This window comes from Budorcas taxicolor, chromosome 5 (genome assembly GCF_023091745.1).
Source record: "Budorcas taxicolor isolate Tak-1 chromosome 5, Takin1.1, whole genome shotgun sequence".
NCBI lineage: Eukaryota > Metazoa > Chordata > Mammalia > Artiodactyla > Bovidae > Budorcas > Budorcas taxicolor.
The window spans coordinates 139792072-139811970 of NC_068914.1; the positions used below are offsets into that span (position 1 = coordinate 139792072).

General features: G+C 43.3%; 1 protein-coding gene across 1 annotated transcript in view; it reads left to right on the top strand.

Moving 5' to 3' along the window:
• Positions 1–19899, top strand: part of GRIN2B (glutamate ionotropic receptor NMDA type subunit 2B) — a 356416-nt gene that overhangs the window by 215875 nt on the left and 120642 nt on the right. Inside the window, exon 3 of the mRNA XM_052640245.1 lies at positions 2803–2917. Within this exon, the coding sequence (XP_052496205.1) occupies positions 2803–2917 (115 nt within the window). The remainder of the gene's footprint in view (positions 1–2802; positions 2918–19899) is intronic.

Sequence of the window (19899 nt, forward strand, 5' to 3'; positions counted from 1 at the left end):
TTTTAAAAAATATAAATTTATTTATTTTAATTGGAGGCTAATTACTTTACAATATTATAATGGTTTTGCCGTACATTGGCATGAATCAGCCACGGGTGTATGTGTGTTCCCCATCATGAACCCCCCTCCCACCTCCGTCCCCATCCCATCCCTCTGGGTCACCCCAGTGCACCAGCCCTGAGCACCCTGTCTCATGCATCGAACCTGGACTGGCGATTCATTTCACATATGATAATATAGCTCTTAAAATGTTATTTCTGCTCCCAATTAGCTGGGGGCAAATAATTTGACCTCTTTGTGCTTCAGTTAGTTCCCTTATCTATCAAGTTAAAATTGTAGAACCAAATGAGCTCATAGTTTCTTCAAAGACTAAAATTCATTTCATAAGGGATTTGTTGTTGTTGTTGAGTCACTAAGTCATGTCTGACTCTCCGACCCCATGGACTACAGTCCACCAGGCTCCTCTGTCCATGGGATTTTCCAGGCAGGAGTACTGGAGTGGGTTGCCTTTTCTTTCTCCAGGGGATCTTCCCAACCCAGGGATCAAACCTGTGTCTCCTGCATTGGCAGGCCGATTCTTTACCACTGAGCCACCTGGCAAGCCCTTTATGAGGGATACATGATGAATATCTTCAAATGCTTGAAGAGCTCCCATGTGGAAGAAGCATTAGACTAAGACTGTATAACTCCTAAGGAGGAGACCAGATCTAGAGGTGGAAGGGGAGCAGATTTCACCTTTAGGTAAAAAAGAACTGCCCAACAGTGAGGTGGCTGCCTTGGGTTAGGGAATACAGTGATGAGCTCCCCATCAGTGGAAGTATTCAAGAAGAGTTGAGAGGGCTGGTTTTATGATGTCATAGGAAGGAAAGATAAACTGCAGGAACTGGGCTCGTTGATTATGAAGATCTCTTCCAATTTTGAGATTCTAGGGATCTCTGCTCTTTTGTGACCTCTGTTTTTGACTGCATTTGCCCTGGAAATGACAGGTTGAGAAGTCCCAGGCAGCTTTAGAAGCAGGAATGTGGTCCAGGAGGATTTGGTTCACAGTACCTAGACATATTTAGAATTTCCTAAAAGACCTACATCCTAGCAACCCTAGGTTGCTTAATCTAATGTTACCTGGTAGCCTCAAAGAAGAGGCTCACAGTTTTTGTTAAATGAGAAGACTTAAAGAGGAGCCTTTAGGCTGCCTTCTGCACGTTCTTCTTCTCCCCTTCAGTGAAGCAGAGAGCCATGGTTGGTTGAAGTTTTGAAGCCTGTCAAAGACTCCAGACAATCCCAGGATGCCCATTCTGCTTCTGAACAGAGACAGGTCTCACTGCAGCATCAGGTGCAAGGCTGCAGAGTAGCATGTCATGTGAGCATGGAGCTAGTCATCACTGACTCCTTGAGCCATGGTGGTGGAGGGACCTGAATTACCATCAGCATGGTTGCACTGATGCCATGGGAATGAGCATGCCTGTGGGAATTCCCAGTGAGGGAACTTCATCAGGTCAGAGCAGCCAGAAGGGGAGAATGGGGTGAGCTAGGGGTACAGGTGTTGAAAGACAGCTCCATTGGTCTGACTCTCATTATTAGCGTTTTTGCTAATTTACGTATCTGAACCTGAAGCACTCTGCGAAATGTCTTTCCGTCCTCCCTGGACCCCCACCCCACCTCTGCAATTTTCCGTTCACTATAAAAGTGCAAAGAGACATCACTTTGCCAACAAAAGTCTGTATAGATTAAGCTATGATTTTTCCAGTAGTCATGTTCAGATGTGAGAGTTGGACCACAAAGAAGGCTGAGTGCCGAAGAGTTGATGCTTTAAAATTGTAGCGCTAGAGAAGACGCCTGAGTCCCTTGGAGAGCAAGGAGATCAAAGGAAATCAGCCCTGAATAGTCATTGGAAGGACTGATGCTGAAACTGAAGCTCCAATACTTAGGCCACTTAATGTGAAGAGCTGACTCATTGGAAAAGACCCTGATGCTGGGAAAGATTGAAGGCAAAAGGAGAGGAGGACAGCAGAGAACGAGATGGTTAGATAGCCATCACCAACTCAATGAACAAGAGTTTGAGCAAACTCCAGGAGATAGTGAAGGACAGGGAAGTCTGGCCTGTTGCAGTCCATGGGTTGCAAAGAGTTGGACAATTGAGCAACAACAATAACAAATAAAAGTTCAGTATCCCTGGTTTCCAGATGCATTTGGAAGAACCAGATCCCTGACTGCTAGACTCATTAAGTATGGGCTGGACAGAATTGTCACAAGAGTTTGAAAGCATCAGTGTATCTCTGGGAGGGGAAAGACCCTAAACTCCAGCCTCTCTGAGCAGGAAGCTGTCTTGCCCACTCCCACTGTGTCTTGTCTCTACCACCCCACCCTTGAACTCACCTCCTTTTTTGAATAATAATCATTAACACTTAATGAGGATTTGCTCTGCCCCCTGGTCAGCTATCTCATTTAAGCCATACAAACCTAATAGAGTAGGTTCTTTATTATCCCATTTTTGTCAAATTGTGAAAAAAACAGATATTCAAAAGGCTCAATAATTTGCTCAGTCATAGCTGCCAACTAAACTCAAGCCCATTGCTCTTATGTCAGATTTTTACATTATCTTTTCTTATCATTCCTATAATGTGAAAACTTGGATGGCAGTTATTGGTTAATGAAATGGAAGCCTGAGGGACACAAGCTTTACGTGACATTTATAGAGCTATCTACACGTCAGTCTCCATCCACCTTTCTCTCTGTCTTCTTGACTGTCTTGTTCCGGCATACCTTCTTCATGCTTGTAACCTTCTCTTCATTCTCTCTTTACAGGTATCTGATCAATGTGACTTTTGAAGGGAGAAATCTGTCCTTCAGTGAAGACGGCTACCAGATGCACCCAAAGCTGGTGATCATCCTTCTGAACAAGGAGAGGAAGTGGGAGAGGGTAGGACATGTCTTTGGCAATTCTCGAGCTAAGTGGAGGGGGTGGGGATCAGAAATTTTGCAACACACAGGAGGAAAAGGGCCACTCGGTTTTGGTCTCTGAGCTGGAGATCAGTACTTTGAGAACACAGAGGAGGCCATTTCTCAAACGTGCGTCTTCATTTTCTTGCCACTTTGGTCAATCAAGAGATGATTTTCCCTGTGTATTACCATTTTTATTGGTAGCTGTGCTGTCTGCAGCATGACTTTGTTTTAATGGAAGAGTGTGCAGGCACGGGATAACACAATTAAATGGAGAAACCGAATGATGATATAGGAGCCGTGTCCTACAGGGTGTACTGGGAGGCCTGTGAAACCTAATTTATGAGTGCACAAATTTGGATTTCCTGTGATTGGAGGCTTGCTCTTAGGACCTCTCTCACTGTCAGCTGATCACAGTGTCTGAAATTCTACTATTAGGCATTAATTTACATGGGTGCCAGACTGCCTGGGTTCAATTCCCAGCTCTCTACTCACTAACATGGCTATTTACAACCTTGGGCAAATCTCTTAACTTCTCTCTGCCTCCACTTCCTCATCTGAAAAATGGGAAAAATAATAGTGTCAGTATCACAGGGTTGCTATATGGATTAAATATACTGATATATGTAAAGGACTTAGAAGGGTTCTTGGCACATGGTAAGTACTTACTAGGTCTTGGCTTTTATTGTTATACCTGATTCCTAGTTCAATACAAATGTTCCTGAGAGTCATTTCATTACACATGTTCATGAGAATCAGGACACTTGTGCCTTGAGATGCTTTGCGGAGAAATGGTTTCTCAGATAAATAAGATTAAGGGGTACTGTCTACTGTGTCTCACTTTGGAAGAGTCTCCAAACATATATTATTTTGAAAGTTCAGAGGTGTCTTTTTTGCTGAGGTGTCATTGACATATATCATTGTGCTAGTTCCATATGTACAATATAATGATTCAATATTTGTATATTGTGAAGTTATCACCACAGAGAGTCTAGTTAACATCCATCACTGTGCATGGTTCCAAATTTTTTTTTCCTGTGATGAGAACTTTTAAAATCTACTCTCTTAGCAACTTTCAAATATGTAAGAGTATTATGAACCATAGTCTTCGTGCTCTACCTTACATTCCCATGACTTCCTTTTATAACTGGAAGTTTGTATTCCTTGACCAACTACCAGTCTGTTCTTTGTATTTATGGCTAGATTTTTTTTTCTTTTTTTTAGATTCCACATATAAGTGAGATCATGCAGTATTTATCTTTCTCTAACTTCACTTAGCATAAATACCCTCAAGGTCCATCCATGTTGCTGCAAATAGAGGTGTCTTAGCAAAGGAACATCTTTAATTTTATCTAATTTGGCATTTCCCCAAATGAGTTTTATCACAAGACCCTTTAGTTTGTGGAATCAGATTCTGTGAAACATGTTGAGAAACACTGATTTAAGGCAATTTCTGCAGACTCTGTGGGCCAGTTGGCTGAGAGCAGACTTCAGGATGTCAGCATGGCTCTGACTAGGATGGAAACCAGGTGATATATTTTCTGAGAGAGTAGCCAGGAAAAGAAGCCAGAGATAAACTTCTTGAAATTCACAATCTTGTCACAGAGAGACGTGGACAGGTGAAACAGGGCATGTGTGTCTCAGGTAGTGGGACCCAGAGCCTTGCCCTTCAAATGAAAGACGTCTTCCTGTCATGTGTTCCTCCAATAAGGGCTCAGCTATAAGGCTCACATCATACCTGGCGTCCTTGATTGAAGTTATCATTTGTTCCGAAATGGCTGTTCTCTGGGCTCCTGCTCTTCACCCCAATCAAGCTGCTTTTCACTGCTGCTGTGCAGACATAATAATTTAAGAAGTGTTCTGGGGCCGGTGTGTACACCAGGCACTTCTGTAGATCTCCAGAAGAGGAGTTATTAAAAGCTGAGGCTTCATACGTGGAACAGAAGACGTCCAGCTGGGGATAGCTTTTGTGCCGTAGACTCATGATTACTGACTCGAGTATGGGGCCTCTCACAGCCATCCTGTCTTAAAGAGATACCACTTCCACTCATTGGCGCTGCCTTCTCTTCCTTAGGCTGGAATCTGAGGCCTGGGGCCCCCACCCCTTTCCACAGCTAGTTTCTCCTTCCTAGGGGTTGAATCCCTCCCCTCCTTATCAATTCTGCCTTTACTCTCACTCTTAAACGTATTGCTTATTTTTATTTGATCCAAAAACCGTGTGGATAATGTTTTAAATGGACCTCCCTCTCTCTGATGCACACACACTTTCTTATTTTTTTTAATTTTTTTACTTTTAGATATGTTTTATTTCAGAGATCATTGGCATATTCAAGTGGCATCAGTAATCATCCATAAATAAAATCAAGCCCTTGCTGACAAAAATAAAGATTCAGATTGTAAAATGATATGTTTCACTCAATGATAACACTTAGTGAAATTTTTAATTGCATTGGCCCCCTATTAACTGGGAGCCCAATGTAAGCATCAACCGCACCTGGATCCAGGTGTTCAAAAAAGATCACTCGGGATAACACCCACTTTTATCCTTTCAGCTCAGTTCTGGACATGGCTTCTAGAATGAGCTTCCCAAGGCACAGTTCTGGTTATGTTCTTTCTCTGCTCCAAACCTGCTCCAAGCTCCTGTGGTTTGTGAATTGGGCCCAAACTTTATCTCTTCTTGTATTCAAGGCACCGGTCTGTTTTCCACACCATCTTCTCTTTCTCGGTGTGTCCTATATCACCATCAAGCAGCACTGGGTCCGTCGCTGTTCTGAGAAGGTGCCCCTGTACGTCTCGCTCCCTGTACGGCCTGTCATGATGTTTCCTTTTCCTGGAATGAATGGTCCAATTATACAAATCATAATCATCCTTTGAAACCAATTAAAATGCTGCTTTTTCCTTGCCTGAACTTTGACTGGGATTTCACTTTTTGCTCCCGTATCCCCTGTAGCATTGGTCCGCACCCATGTCAGCAGCACTCGTGACAGCTGCCTGTGTCAGAGCTATGTGTATGATGCTTCTGCAGGGCAGAGGCTGTGTCTTCATATCGTCGTGTCCTCATGGGAACCTGGAGGAGCGTGTCACACGGCTCAATAAACATGTCGAACAACTGAGAACCATTACATAATGCAATGGTCTAAAATCCATCATTAAGAATCCAAGTTTATGTTGTTGCCCTTGATACAATAGCTGAATTTTTTTTTTGGGGGGGGGGGCAAGAGGAGATAAAATCTTTATGTAGATTGAGTTTTCATAGATCGTATTTTAAGTGTGCTAAGGGAGCTTGTTATTTAAAGAAATTCTGTGGGTAATCTTTGATAAAGCATTGTGGGGGGATTGGGATCATACTAAATAGAATAGAATATTTCACACTGACTTGGTTACATCAGAGAACGCTGCTGCAGAGAGAAGTCAGTATTTTTTGGCTTTATAAGCTTCGTGGCTCCCAAACGTGGAAGCCGCTGTGGGCAGGGAGGGGCAGCCAGGCTCAGGTGAAAGGCGTGTCTGGGAAATGGTGAAATTGAACATCCTTTTCTTCCACCATCACCCTGGCCCCCAGAACCCTTCTGCCTCCCCAGGATTCCTAATAGTGTTCTAAATGGTTCCCAGTGGTCCTGGGAAGATTTGGAGCTCAGAGAGGCAGGCCTTAGAGTGAGGATTCTACAGTGAAGAGATGCTCACTGGGGAGATGATCGAGGAGTGAATCTCAACTTGGGGAAGAAACATGGGCTAAGGGACGGCGCTGTCGGCTTCTAGTGACATGCCTAACTCATGTGTGATCTGCTCCTTTCACTTGTCTAAGGCCTTTCTTTCCTCACGTCTGGAATGGTGGCATGAACAATGGGTCCTTCTCAGCTCTAACTCCTGAGATTACAAATTCGTGCTGTAAAGAAATAGGACCTTGGCGTGGAAGTTGGGTGACAGGTGGAACATACAGAAGAAGACTTTGTTTTTAAGGACAGTAGCTCCCAAGTCTTTCTTGTCACTTGGGTAAATATCATGACCTGAGCTGAAGCAGCTAGGCAGTCAGGTTTATGTTTATTTTCTTCAGTATACTTGTTATCTGATGTTTTGCTTATTTGTCTGCCTGTTTACTGCCTGTTTTCCCACACCAGGAGGGATGTTGCATGGGGCAAGGGCCTCTTTCACCTCGGTAATTCCAGCACTTAAGAAGGGTGCTTGGCTCGCTCCAGAGACCATTGTTCAATAAACGAAGAATCTGTATGCTTAGGGGGGTTGGAGTAGTGACTAGCCATTCACTTCTACCTCAGGCTCTCCTGTGCAGATGGCTTGGTTTACTGAACAGCTCACAAGAGCACATACATCCCTGCCTTTAGGGTGAGTGCCCCCAAGGACCAGCGAGGGACTCAGGGGCCCTTCGGGGAGGCCTCATCTCCAGACAGGCGTGCCCAAGCAGTGCTCAACAAGACCCTTTGGGTGGAGGAAGATTCATTAAGTTGTCAGTGTGAACCCCATGATAGGATTTCACAGGATTCCTTCAGGTTTTTACAAAGCCACTGTCTTATAAATTCAGTTTCTTCCTAAAGACTCAAAGTAAAGGCAGGATGGTCTAGAGAACTGAGCTTGGTTTTGGAAATGAGAGAGAGCCCAGTTCAATGACCCACACTAGTTTTTTTATCAACTGTGTTAGCCGAGCCACTGATATTACCTGAGTCAATTTTCCTTCTGTAATATAGGGCTTTGCCTAAGGCTATTATACAGATTAAAGGGGATTTTACAGTAACCAACTATAAAGGAGATGATAGTAAAACTGGTTAAGGGTGGCTAAAACATAGCCATATTTTACGAATATCAACTGGTAGTCTCCACCCTCTTTGTATAATTTTTTAAGATACTATCTGCACATGATAAAAGTCAAATGATGCAAAAGAACATTCAGTGAAAAGAATGTCCTTTTATCATCTATGAGCCTTGGTTCCCCAGACTGCTCCTCAGAGCAGTTGTTGTTCCCACTGTCACGTATTTGCTCTGAAAACACGCCAAGCATATACAAAGTTTCTACATCTACTCAACCTCCTTTTTTCCTTTTAAACAAAGGGTACATACTTTTGTGACCCTTTAATGGGATCCTGTATAAGTAGCCATTAAGGAGGCATGGAGGCAGGGAGCTGAAATAGCAGAGATCTCTGGATCAGAATTATATTCACAGAAAGCCAAGTACATATCTCTGGTAGGTAGAAATGTGAGGAACATTTAAAGAGGACTACACATACATACGGGCATAGCCTGGTGAGTTGGAAAGGATAGGGGATGGTAGAAAATATTTGTGTGCAGAAGGGTTCATTTCTAAGTCTCTCTAAGAGGGGGGCAGATGCATAAACTTGCATTAAAAATAGTCTGGCACAGAGAGGCAGTTCCAACAAGCATTCAGGCTTCTGTCTTTATCTGAGCCTCTCATGATTTGCTTCATTGCTGCTGCTCCCTGCTTCCATTTAATCGTTCCTAAAATGGGGATAATAAAAATGAAATGCAGTGGGGGTGTGTTCTGAGCAATGACTTCAAGAAATGATGATGGTGCATTTTCAAGCTGTAAGATATAAACAGACCTTAAAGGGACTGTCTAGGTCAGAACTGCGAGGATACGTATGGTTTTCACCTCTGCTATCCTTTCTCCCAAAAACACCAGACGTGTATTTTACAAGCCCACTCCCTCTTCCCTGCTTCCATCCACCAGAAAATACTCCTCCTTGTATAGAGTATGGCATTCTGTTTGTCCAGGTCATTCTTTGGGCTCCCCAAACCTCAGATGTCATTTTAGGCTTGCAGTCCTAACAGATTAGAGCCACATTCACCAGTGAAAGAAGGACTCCAGGAGAAAGTGGTTGGTTGGAAATGCTGGGTCAGTAGTCTTATTTGTGAATTAACGTCTGGATCAGTAAGAGAGAGGAAGGTTAACCAAACTGGTAGAAAGATAACTCCCAAGAGCTGCTGCAGCAGCAACATCATAAACCAGAAGGCGCCACTGGCATTTGGAGCCTGAGACGAGTGAGTCAGGTTAAAGGATGCTTCTGGTCACCCTGTATCCAGGAGACAGCACTAACCCCAGGCCGTGGATGCCCTGTCATATTGGTACCTGCAGTTGTTGCTCAGTCACTCAGTCGTGTCCAGCTGTTCACGACCCCATGGACTGTAACCCGCCAGGCTCCTCTGTCCATGGGATTTCCCAGGCAAGAACACTGGAGTGAGTTGCCATCTCCTTCTCCAGGGGATCTTCCCAACCCAGGGATCAAACCCGCATCTCTTGCCTTTCAGGTGGATTCTTTTACTGCTGACCACTGGGGAATCCCTTGAGGACTAGCAAAATCATATTCCAGGATGGTCAGTTTGGTGGTGATATGAGAAAGGTCGATCACTGCCGTGACAGATTCCACTTGAAAGCCATTGACTCTTGACATAAAACAGCCTCTGCATCTCCCAAGCATGCATGTGTGCTTGCGTGGGCTCACACACACACACACACACACACACACACACATCATGGACAAGCTGACGGGCTGCTCACAAACACAGGAACCACATCTGTTTGGTTTTCCGCTAGATGTCTGTACCCTGCCTTAGACAGTGCTCAGCAGGCCAGGAAATACTTGATGATGGCTGGAACACACCTGCCCCCACTTCACTCCGCCTCCCACCCCAGGGGAGGAGCCACGCGCCATCCGCAGTTTCCAGGCTCACAGAAGGCATCTGAGGAGTGAAATATGAACTCCTTCCCGTGTCGGTGTGTTTGCTCTGCCTCGCTCCATACCACCGCTTAACGGCATGTTCTTTTCGCTGACTTTGAACTGCGTCCTAATAGGCATCATTGGATTAAGGGATTAAGAAACAGACTCCATGGAGAAAGGCTGTGGGAATTGGGGTCATGGAGGGGAAGGAGGAGAGCAAGGAGGTGATGACTTTCTTTAAATCTATGAAGAATGATCGGACCAAGTGTTGACATCAGCTGTTCACTCTGTCTTCTCTTAGACAGAACCCGAGTAAGTGGGCTTAAGATCCAGCAGAAAGGATCTCTACTAGCTCCCGGGAGAATTTCTTCGAAGAGAGAAGTGTGTAGTGCCAGAACTGTTAACCGCGCCAGGGGCTGACTTTGGAAGAACCTAAAATCTGGGATATTTCTTAGGGGGCAGTCCGGCCCTGACAAGGCGTGGCCTCCAAGGCATTGAGGGTTTTGAGTCTTCCCTTCTTTCTCACACATAATAATTGAGCACCTACTATGAGCCTAGCACTGCTCCCACCGAATTAGTCTTGTCATTTTCCTAGTTGCTGGGGAAAACAAAAAAAAAAGAGTACTGCAAGGAGAAGGATGCTGATTGTGACACAAAATTTCTATAACCTAAGGTGATTTTTAAACTATCGTCTAATGTTTGGGTGGCCTTTCATGTTGCCTGGTTAGTAAAGACCGTGCATCTATATGACCCTGGCTTATACACGTGGCCTCTGGGTTGCATGCTTTTGGTTGTCTTTCCAAGTTGTTGATAATCACAGACTCTCACATCCAAGTGATGTGGCTCCCTCAGCTCCAAGAGCCATGGCCCATGTGGCTTTTTGTCTACACCCTTGTCTGAGGTTCCAGAAAGAGACTTGTGGGGTGGGGAGGTGTGCGCTTAGCCCTCAAAGTCTCCGCAGCCCTGTTAGTCCACAAAGGCAAGCTGCTGCCCCATGTACGGTTATAAAATAATTTGAAGAGCAGAGCAGGATGTATTGGGGGAATAGACTTCAGAAATGTCATTTCAGAAAGGCTGGTTGTCTTCATGTGCTGTGTTCAGCCACTGAATGAAAAGGATAAAAGACCAAGATAACCTTGGTTGACTTTGCTTTTGAAACCTATACCCGCTTATCGGGTTTGAGAAAAGCTGGACGGAGCTTGGAGACAGAAGTGCTGGCTTGACCTTGGCTTAAGGAAACTCAGTAAAGAGGAAAGTGTTCCCAAAGCTGAAAGATGGCTTTCATCCACCTTGTTTACATTTTATTGAAATTTTTATTTCATGACAGGTGTCTCTGGTTGGCTCCTGACTCTCTGAACCATCTTTCTAATTCTGGCTTATGATGTTTTTCCAGTAGTAGTATTGAAGAAGAAGTAGTGGTGTAGGGGGTAGTTACAAGACTCTTGTGTTGATAGACAAGTTAAAAACACTTATGATTTTCTTATTATAACATTTGTAATTTTCTTATTTGCTTATTAAATGTATTTAGGGGACAAAATAAAACTTACCCATTTCCATACCTACAAAGAACTAGCATTTACATTTCTTCTGTTTCTTATCTGATGCTTTTTTCTATGTATATTATAATATAATACAGTGGGATACAATAGAATTGGAAACACAACGTGTGAACAGTTTGCAATCTTCTTCCTTTCACTATGATATTGTGGCCATATTCTTATTTTATTAATGTCATCTGAAAGCATGAAACTTAATGACTGCCTCATATCCCATTGTAAAGATGTATTGTACTATTTTTTTTTTTTTTTGGCTTCATCGCATGGCATGTGTGTTCTTAGTTACCCAAACAGGGATCTAACCCATGCCCTCTGCAGTGGAAGCACAGTCTTCACCAGTGGACCACCAGGGAAGTCCCTGTATCATACTTCTTTAAACTAGCTTCCCATGATTAAGCATTCACATGTGTATTCAGTAGAGACTGGTACTCACATGAGAATAATTTCAGAGTTTTTGATAATCCAGCTTTGATGCCGTAAGATTGATGTCTAAGGTGACAAGGTTTGGTCACATTTTTGTTGTTGTATAATGACCCTAAACATTCAAAATGACATCCCTTAACCTGAGAAGCTTGGGTTATATTAATTCAGTAACAGGAAAGTAGACACAGATGTGGTGGGTATGTGTCTCTCCTTGGTGGTTCCTGGTCGGCTGGGAATCTCAGAGGGTTTTCTCTTTCTGATCATCTGATCCTCTAATTTCGCTGATAAGAATATTTATCATCTTTGTCAGTTACAACACACAGAAGATGGGGTTGGTCATGTGGTTTGTGTCCGCATTTTTCATCATGCTAGGACCATTTCCTTGCAAGTTGGAGGCCTCCAAAATTCAGGCACATGTTCCCAAGGAGCTAATGCTTGTTGAGACATCATTTCTAGCGCTATTTCCATTCTCTGTGCCCCAAGTGACCCAGAAAGACGAGAGAGCAATCCCTTCTTTCACCAGTGGGGGCAGCACCTGGCTGACTCTCACAGGCACAGGATGATGTGCCTCAAGACTGTCAGAGGCCATCATGGCAGAAACCACTCCTTTTGTACCTTGATGTATTTTCTACTAAACTGGCTACTTTGTGCATACATTAATAACCTACTAACTTTTCCTGAAGTTTGGCATTAAAGCTATAATATCTGAATGTCCTTCATATACAAGCATACCTCTGTTGATCCACCACCAGATCTTCTGCTTTGAGTTCTTCCTGTAGCACTGATGGATTTGTGCAAGTTCACACACAGTGTCTCTATCCGCAATACCTATTTCTGAGAGTTTGCTGAGACCAGGGTAAAGCAATTTGTGTGTACAGGAAGGGAAGCAACTGACCTTGGCTCGTTAACTCTCCTGATTGGCCCATAGTACAGAAATTTAAAGGGAAGTCTAATTAAGAAAATAAAGGCTTCCCTGGTGGCTCAGACAGTAGTGCATCTGCCAGCAATGCAGGAGACCTGGGTTCCATTCCTGGGTCGGGAAGATCCCCTGGAGAAGGAAATGGCAACCCACTCCAGTACTCTTGCCTGGAAAATTCCATGGACAGAGGGCCTAGTAGGCTACAGTCCATGGGGTCGCAAAGAGCCAGACATGACTGAGCCACTTCACTTCTACCTTTAAGAATGAAAGCTATTAATATAAAACATGAATATAAACATCCCACAACAGGTATAGAAGTCACATTATTTGGTATGATTTTTCTTTCTCTATTAGAATGACTTCTGTCCACAATTTGGTGAACATTTCAGTTCATTTTGAGAGTGAGTTGGGGGAGGGGGGGCTCTGACACTTTCTACCCACTCTCCCTCTCTGTGATCATGTGACCCAGCTGTTCTCTCCTGCCCATAAAGGCTGCCAATTGCTGTTTCTACAAGCATTCCAGGTCTTAGTTCTATCAGCTAAGTGTTCTTAAGGTTTAAACTTAAAGCACCAAGGGAATGATGAGAATGAAAGTGTGGTCTTGGGGAGGCAAAGCAAGGAGAAGAGCAGAAGCAGAAGGTAGTCGTTGGGGAGAGAGTGATAGACCCCACGGGGAAGAGGACCAATCTCCTCTGCTGTGCATTCCAAGTGCACCATATGCTCCTTTTACACCAGACTCCACGAGATCAGGGATGGGGGAGCTTGGTGGGCTTCTGTCCATGGGGTCGCACAGAGTCGAACACGACTGAAGCTACTTAGCAGCAGCAGCAGCCACTACATCTCCTTTCCTGTTTTTCTTGTCTTAGAGTTTGATGTGTGGTGTCTTCTGAGATCGTCAACTTTGGCTCTTCTCGTAATAAAATGTACCTTTTTTTTTTTTTTTTCACTCATCCTATAAGGAAGGAAACTTGCTGGTGAAGAATTTGAATACTACCTACCTCTTAGTTAGAATTTCTCGTGGATGTCTAAGTCTCCTTAACATTCTCTTCATAGAACAGTGAAAAACATCTGTTCTCCCTATAGGTTCTGAGGAAGATGTATAGTTTCTAGAACACTGTAGCCTGAGATCAAAGGATCTTAGGAAGATTTGGCCTCTCGCACATCTGACATTTATATGGCCCTTTAAGAGCAATGTGGTTTATGAAGAGTTTTATCATACAGGATCTAATTTTGATTCCAGTGAAAACTTTGGGAAATACTTGTGCAGTTACATAAACTGAGGCTCAGAAAAGTTGTCTGACTTGCCAAATTCATACAGTTCAGGAATGGCAGTGCTGAGTGTAGATATTTACATCTGGCTCCATTTAAGTTCAATATGCTTTTTGCCTTGATACACAGACTGTAACTAGGCTAATGGGGTCAAAGTGTAGCAATACCAATGGGAATTCTTCTGTAGACCAGAGGACAGACCACACCATGGACACATGTGAGCTCTATCACATGACAGTGTTTAAACGAAGTGTTCACAAATGATCCTGTACTGGGAGGAGGGAGGGGTTGGCTCAAAATGTGACTGGCTGTTTCAGGGTAATATTTTCCTGAGAGGAACACGAAATGAAAAAGTAAGGTGGGGAGGAGTGGAAGAAGGGAGAGAGGCAGGAAAGATAGAAAGAGCAACAACAGAAAAGCTTCTCTGCGTCCTTACACCCATCCAGGTGGTGATAAAGAACCCACCTGCCAGTGTTGGAGATGTAAAGAGACGTGGGTTTGATCCCTGGGTCGGGAAGATCCCCTGGAGACGGAAATGGCAACCCACTCCAGTATTCTTGCCTGGAGAATCCCATGGACAGAGGAGCCTGGTGGACTACGACCCATAGGGTCGAAAAGAGTTGGAGACAACTGAAGCAACTTAACATGCATGCATGCATTACAGACACACACACCTAAAAATACATCCTGAATACACGCATCCATATTGTCTTTTTTTTTTTCAATTAGAACAATAACCTGTCTCTTCAAACTGAGGACAGAACACCTTTCTCCCAATAGCAAAGGCCACAGCTACTAGGCCACAGCTGTCTAGGTTCTGAGGGCATAGGGGAGATTTTGTAGCAAAGAGCTCACTTCTGCAATTGAAAGCTGTTCTAAAATGCAGCCCCCGTGGCAGTGGCACTGTGGCCATGCAGCCCCATTGATCAGACACCTGCTGGAGGTGCAGAGAAATGTTGAACCACCAAGGAGAATTTAAAATAGCTGACCTACAAAACAGTCCTCAAATCTTAGCAGGAGAGTGACATGAAATTTTAACTTTGTTTTCTATAAAACAGAATCAACCAAATATTTTATGAGTTCAACTAGCTAAGAGAGAGGAGTTTGGGGATCTTCTATAGAGCTAGCTAAAGATCCATTGAGAGAAATACGTACAAATATATAAAAGATAAAGTAGAAGCCAAATTTGATAGCTGAGACCACTGGTCTGTGATTCATCATTGCCACTTCAGTGTTTCCCGAAGTGTGATTTTGAGTTTCACTGTGGTACGTAAGTTAAGAAGAATGAGTATTCTTCAATTTAAATAATCTACTTTAAAGTTTTTAAATTTGTTTTTGGCTGTGCCACATCTTCGTTGCTGTGTGTCGGCTTTCACTAGTTTTGGCAAGCAGGGGCCACTCTGGTTGTGATGAGAGGGCTTCTCTTTGCAGTGGCTCTCTTGTTGCGGAGCACGAGCTCTAGGGCATAAGGGCTTCAGTAGTTCTGGTGCACAGGCTTAGTTGCCCTGAGGCACGTGGGGTCTTCTCAGACCCGAGATCAAGCCCCAGTCCCCAGTCCCAATACAGTATCCTGTATTGGCAGGATTCTTAAGCTCTGGACTACCAGGGAAGTCCTATTTATTTATTTTTTTTTCCATGTAATATTTTTATTTTTATTTATTTTTTTTTTTTTGCCTTCTGGCTTTTATTTTATTTTATTTTTTTAATTTTAAAATCCTTAATTCTTATTTTTATAGTTATCTTCTCTCTTTGGCAAGTAACGCTTGTCTTACATTCACAATAATGATACGAATTTTTTAATAAATGTATTTTTTAAAAGAAGGCTATTTCATATATTAAATTAAAAATAGTGGAAATGGTGCACATGTTACAAAATTAGAGGAGTAGTTCTTGAGTGAAATTTGGGACATGCTTCCAGAAGGCAAGGGGTGTTACTGACCCCCGGTTCCCAAGTCACAGGGTCGGGACGGCCCTCCCGTTCCCTCCGCTTTCCTCCTCACCTCTCTGTGTTGAGTCTACACACCAGCATAATTGCGACAGCACCTTCTCCCAACCTCCTGTACTTTTATGGCTGCATCTCTTGTCTTACGCTTTCTCCTTAACCTTGGATTCTTGAACTTGTCCTTTGGGGCATAGTTAAAAGCTGAGAGGCATCATATCTTGCTGCCCCTCTGCCTAAAACAGTGAATCATACAAAGCAGTGTAAATAAATGTTGCTTCAGCTTTCTCATCCCTTTCCTCCCTTTCTTCATCTATGAATGGGAAGGATGGTAGCACCTACCTCAAACTGTTGCTGTAAGGATCAAACGAACTTTAATTCATTTAAAATTCTTAGCACAGGATCAGGTGCAGGCACTGTGCAAGCGTTCACTGTTCTTTACTTGAACATGTCTTTTCTTCTCGTTTTATTGAGATAAAATTGACAGCCCTGTGTGAGTGTAAGGTGATTTGACTTCCATACATCATGAAATGATGATCATAATAAGTTTGGTGAACATCCATCATCTTGCATAGACTCAGCATTAAAGAAATAAGATAAAAAATTCTTTCTGCTAATGAGAACTCAGGATTTCGTCTCTTCACAATTTTCATATATATCCTATAGTAGTATTAATTATATTTATCATGTTGTACACTACATCCATGGGATTTATTTATCTTACACTTAGCAGTTTATACCTTTTACCGCTTTCATCCAGTTTCACCTATCCGCACCCTCCGCCTTTGGTAGCCACAAATCTAAGCTCTTTCATATGAGTTTGTCTTTGAAGTATAATTGAACATATGTTAAACCAGTTTTAATACGACTGAAATTGGGTTCTAGAAAACAAGAAAATGAAGAAAAATGATCCACATGCACACATAAGAACATGGCTGGATTTTGGCCCTAGTTGCTGAAAGGAGGTAGCTAGGAAACAACACAGAGAATCCTTGACACACTTGATGATAAACTGGCGATGAATACGCTTCTTCCTTCATTCTTGAACAATGTTTTATACAGGGATTTTTAAAAATTGAGTCTTACTAATAATAAAAGAGTAGCAAGAGAGTTCCAGAAAAACATCTGTTTCTGCTTTATCGACTCTGCCAAAGCCTTTGACTGTGCGGATCACAAGAAACTGTGGAACATTCTGAAAGAGATGGGAATACCAGAACACCTGACCTGCCTCTTGAGAAATCTGTATGCAGGCCAGGAAGCAACAGTTAGAACTGGACATGGAACAACAGACTGGTTCCAAATAGGAAACGGAGTACGTCAAGGCTGTATATTGTCACCCTACTTATTTAACTTATATGCAGAGTACATCATGAGAAACGCTGGACTGGAAGAAACACAAGCAGGAATCAAGATTGCCGGGAGAAATATCAGTAACCTCAGATATGCAGATGACACCACCCTTATGGCAGAAAGTGAAGAGGAACTAAAAAGCCTCTTGATGAAAGTGAAAGAAGAGAGTGAAAAAGTTGGCTTAAAGCTCAACATTCAGAAACTGAAGATCATGGCATCTGGTCCCATCACTTCATGGGAAATAGATGGGGAAACAGTGGAAACAGTGTCAGACTTTATTTGGGGGGGCTCCAAAATCACTGCAGATGGTGATTGCAGCCATGAAATTAAAAGACGCTTACTCCTTGGAAGAAAAGTTATGACCAACCTAGATAGCATATTCAAAAGCAGAGACATTACTTTGCCAACAAAGGTCCGTCTAGTCAAGGCTATGGTTTTTCCTGTGGTCATGTATGGATGTGAAAGTTGGACTGTGAAGAAGGCTGAGTGCCGAAAAATTGATGCTTTTGAACTGTGGTGTTGGAGAAGACTCTTGAGAGTCCCTTGGACTGCAAGGAGATCCAACCAGTCCATCCTAAAGCAGATCAGCCCTGGGATTTCTTTGGAGGGGATGATGCTAAAGCTGAAACTCCAGTACTTTTGCCACCTCATGCAAAGAGTTGACTCATTGGAAAAGACTCTGATGCTGGGAGGGATTGCAGGCAGGAGGAGAAGGGGACGACAGAGGATGAGATGGCTGGATGACATCACTGACTCGATGGATGTGGGTCTGGGTGAACTCCGGGAGTTGGTGATGGACAGGGAGGCCTGGCGTGCTGTGATTCATGGGGTTGCAAAGAGTCGGACATGACTGAGCGACTGAACTGAACTGAAAAGTCCGCAACACAGCACAGCAGTCCGTGCTGGGCTCATCGCCCCCAAAGTGGGGGTTGGAAACATGTTCAGCTTTGATTTAGGACCTTGTGGTTCCCAGTAACCATTAAATAACCACCAAACCACATGAGGCAGTTGTGACTGCTCCTGAAACCTCATATATAATGTGTCCTTGTGCCATGTGATCTCCTTGGCTTTTGTTTCATTGTAATAAACCACCGCTTTGTGGTTGATAGTAAAGAACAGCCAATCTCTCCTTTATGTTTTTCTAACTGTGCAGCAGGTAGGTTGACCCACAAGTTTGAAAGGAATTCCTCCCACAGGGGATGGTGGTTTATGTTCAAAGATAAGTCCCAGTCAGGGTTGACTGTAAAGGGGATGGCGGTGAAGTGGAGAGTGAATGATAGTAACAGTTGGCGCATGAATAGTGTCTTACAGTTCATACCAGTGGTTCTAAAAGTGTGGTCCCCTGGCCCGCAGCAGCAGCATCACCGGGGAACTTACTGGAAATGCAAGTTCTCCGGTCCTATCTCTGAAGCTCCAGGGATGAGACCCCAAAAATCTGAGTTTTAACCTATAAAATGCAGGGGTATTTTACCACAGATGTTGCTTTCTCGCAAGGAGAAATGTCCACTTAATGGATATTGAATTCTGCCACTTTGTCACTGTTCTCTGTTCTCGTTTTATTTTCCAGCCATTTACTTTGAAATAAATCTGAATCTTTATCCCTCCACAAAGTTAAAGATAGAGCCAGAAGCCCAGCAGGAAAGAGTTAAGGCCTGTACCTCTCACTCCAGGAGATTCTGAATTATTCATGGTCTTCAGTTGCTGATACAGAACTCCAGGATATTAGGCTGATTGTCTGAGGCTATTCATTCAGGAAATATCTCCTGAGGCCCTACTAAGTACCAGGCACTATTCCAGGTGTGGGGTAAACAGTACTGAATAAGATCAATAAATTTCCCACCCTCAATGAATTTATGTCTTGGTGAGGAGATGAGACAACAAACACATCAACAAATAAGTAACTGTCATCACCTCAAATAATATCCAGTGCCATTAAGGTGGTAAGATTGGGTACAGTGGCTCTCAACCACGTGACACCAGCCACCAAGTGGCTTTTAGAAATACCAGCCCCCAAAGTGGCTTCCCAGATGACTCAGTGGTAAAGAATCTGCCTGCCAGTGCAGAAGATTCCGGTTCTGTCCCTGGGTTGGGAAGGTCCCCTGGAGGAAGGAATGGCACCCCACTCCAGTATTTTTGCCTGAAAAATTCCATGAGCAGAGGAGCCTGGTGGGCTACAGTCCATGGGGCCACAAAGAGTTGCACACAACTGAGTGACTAAGCATACACAAAGGGGCTTATTTAAAATGTATTAATTTTACATCAATGCCATTCTCCCAAATCATCCCACCCTCTCCCTCTCTCACAGAGTCCAAAAGACTGTTCTATACATCTGTGTCTCTTTTGCTGTCTCGCATATAGGGTTATCATTATTATCTTTCTAAATTCCATGTATATGCGTTAGTATACTGTATCGGTGGTTTTCTTTCTGGCTTACTTCACTCTGTATAATAGGCTCCAGTTTCATCCACCTCATTAGAACTGATTCAAATGTATTCTTTTTAATGGCTGGGTAATACTCCATTGTGTATATGTACCACAGCTTCCTTATCCATTCGTCTGCTGATGGGCATCTAGGTTGCTTCCATGTATAATATCATATAAGAAACTAATCGCCAGTCCAGGTTCAATGCAGGATACAGGATGCTTGGGGCTGGTGCATTGGGATGACCCAGAGGGATGGTACAGAGAGGGAGGTGGGAGGGGGATTCAGGATGGGGAACACGTGTACACCCATGGCAGATTCATGTTGATGTATGGCAAAACCAATACAATATTGTAAAGTTATTAGCCTCCAATTAAAATAAATAAATTTAAATTAAAAAA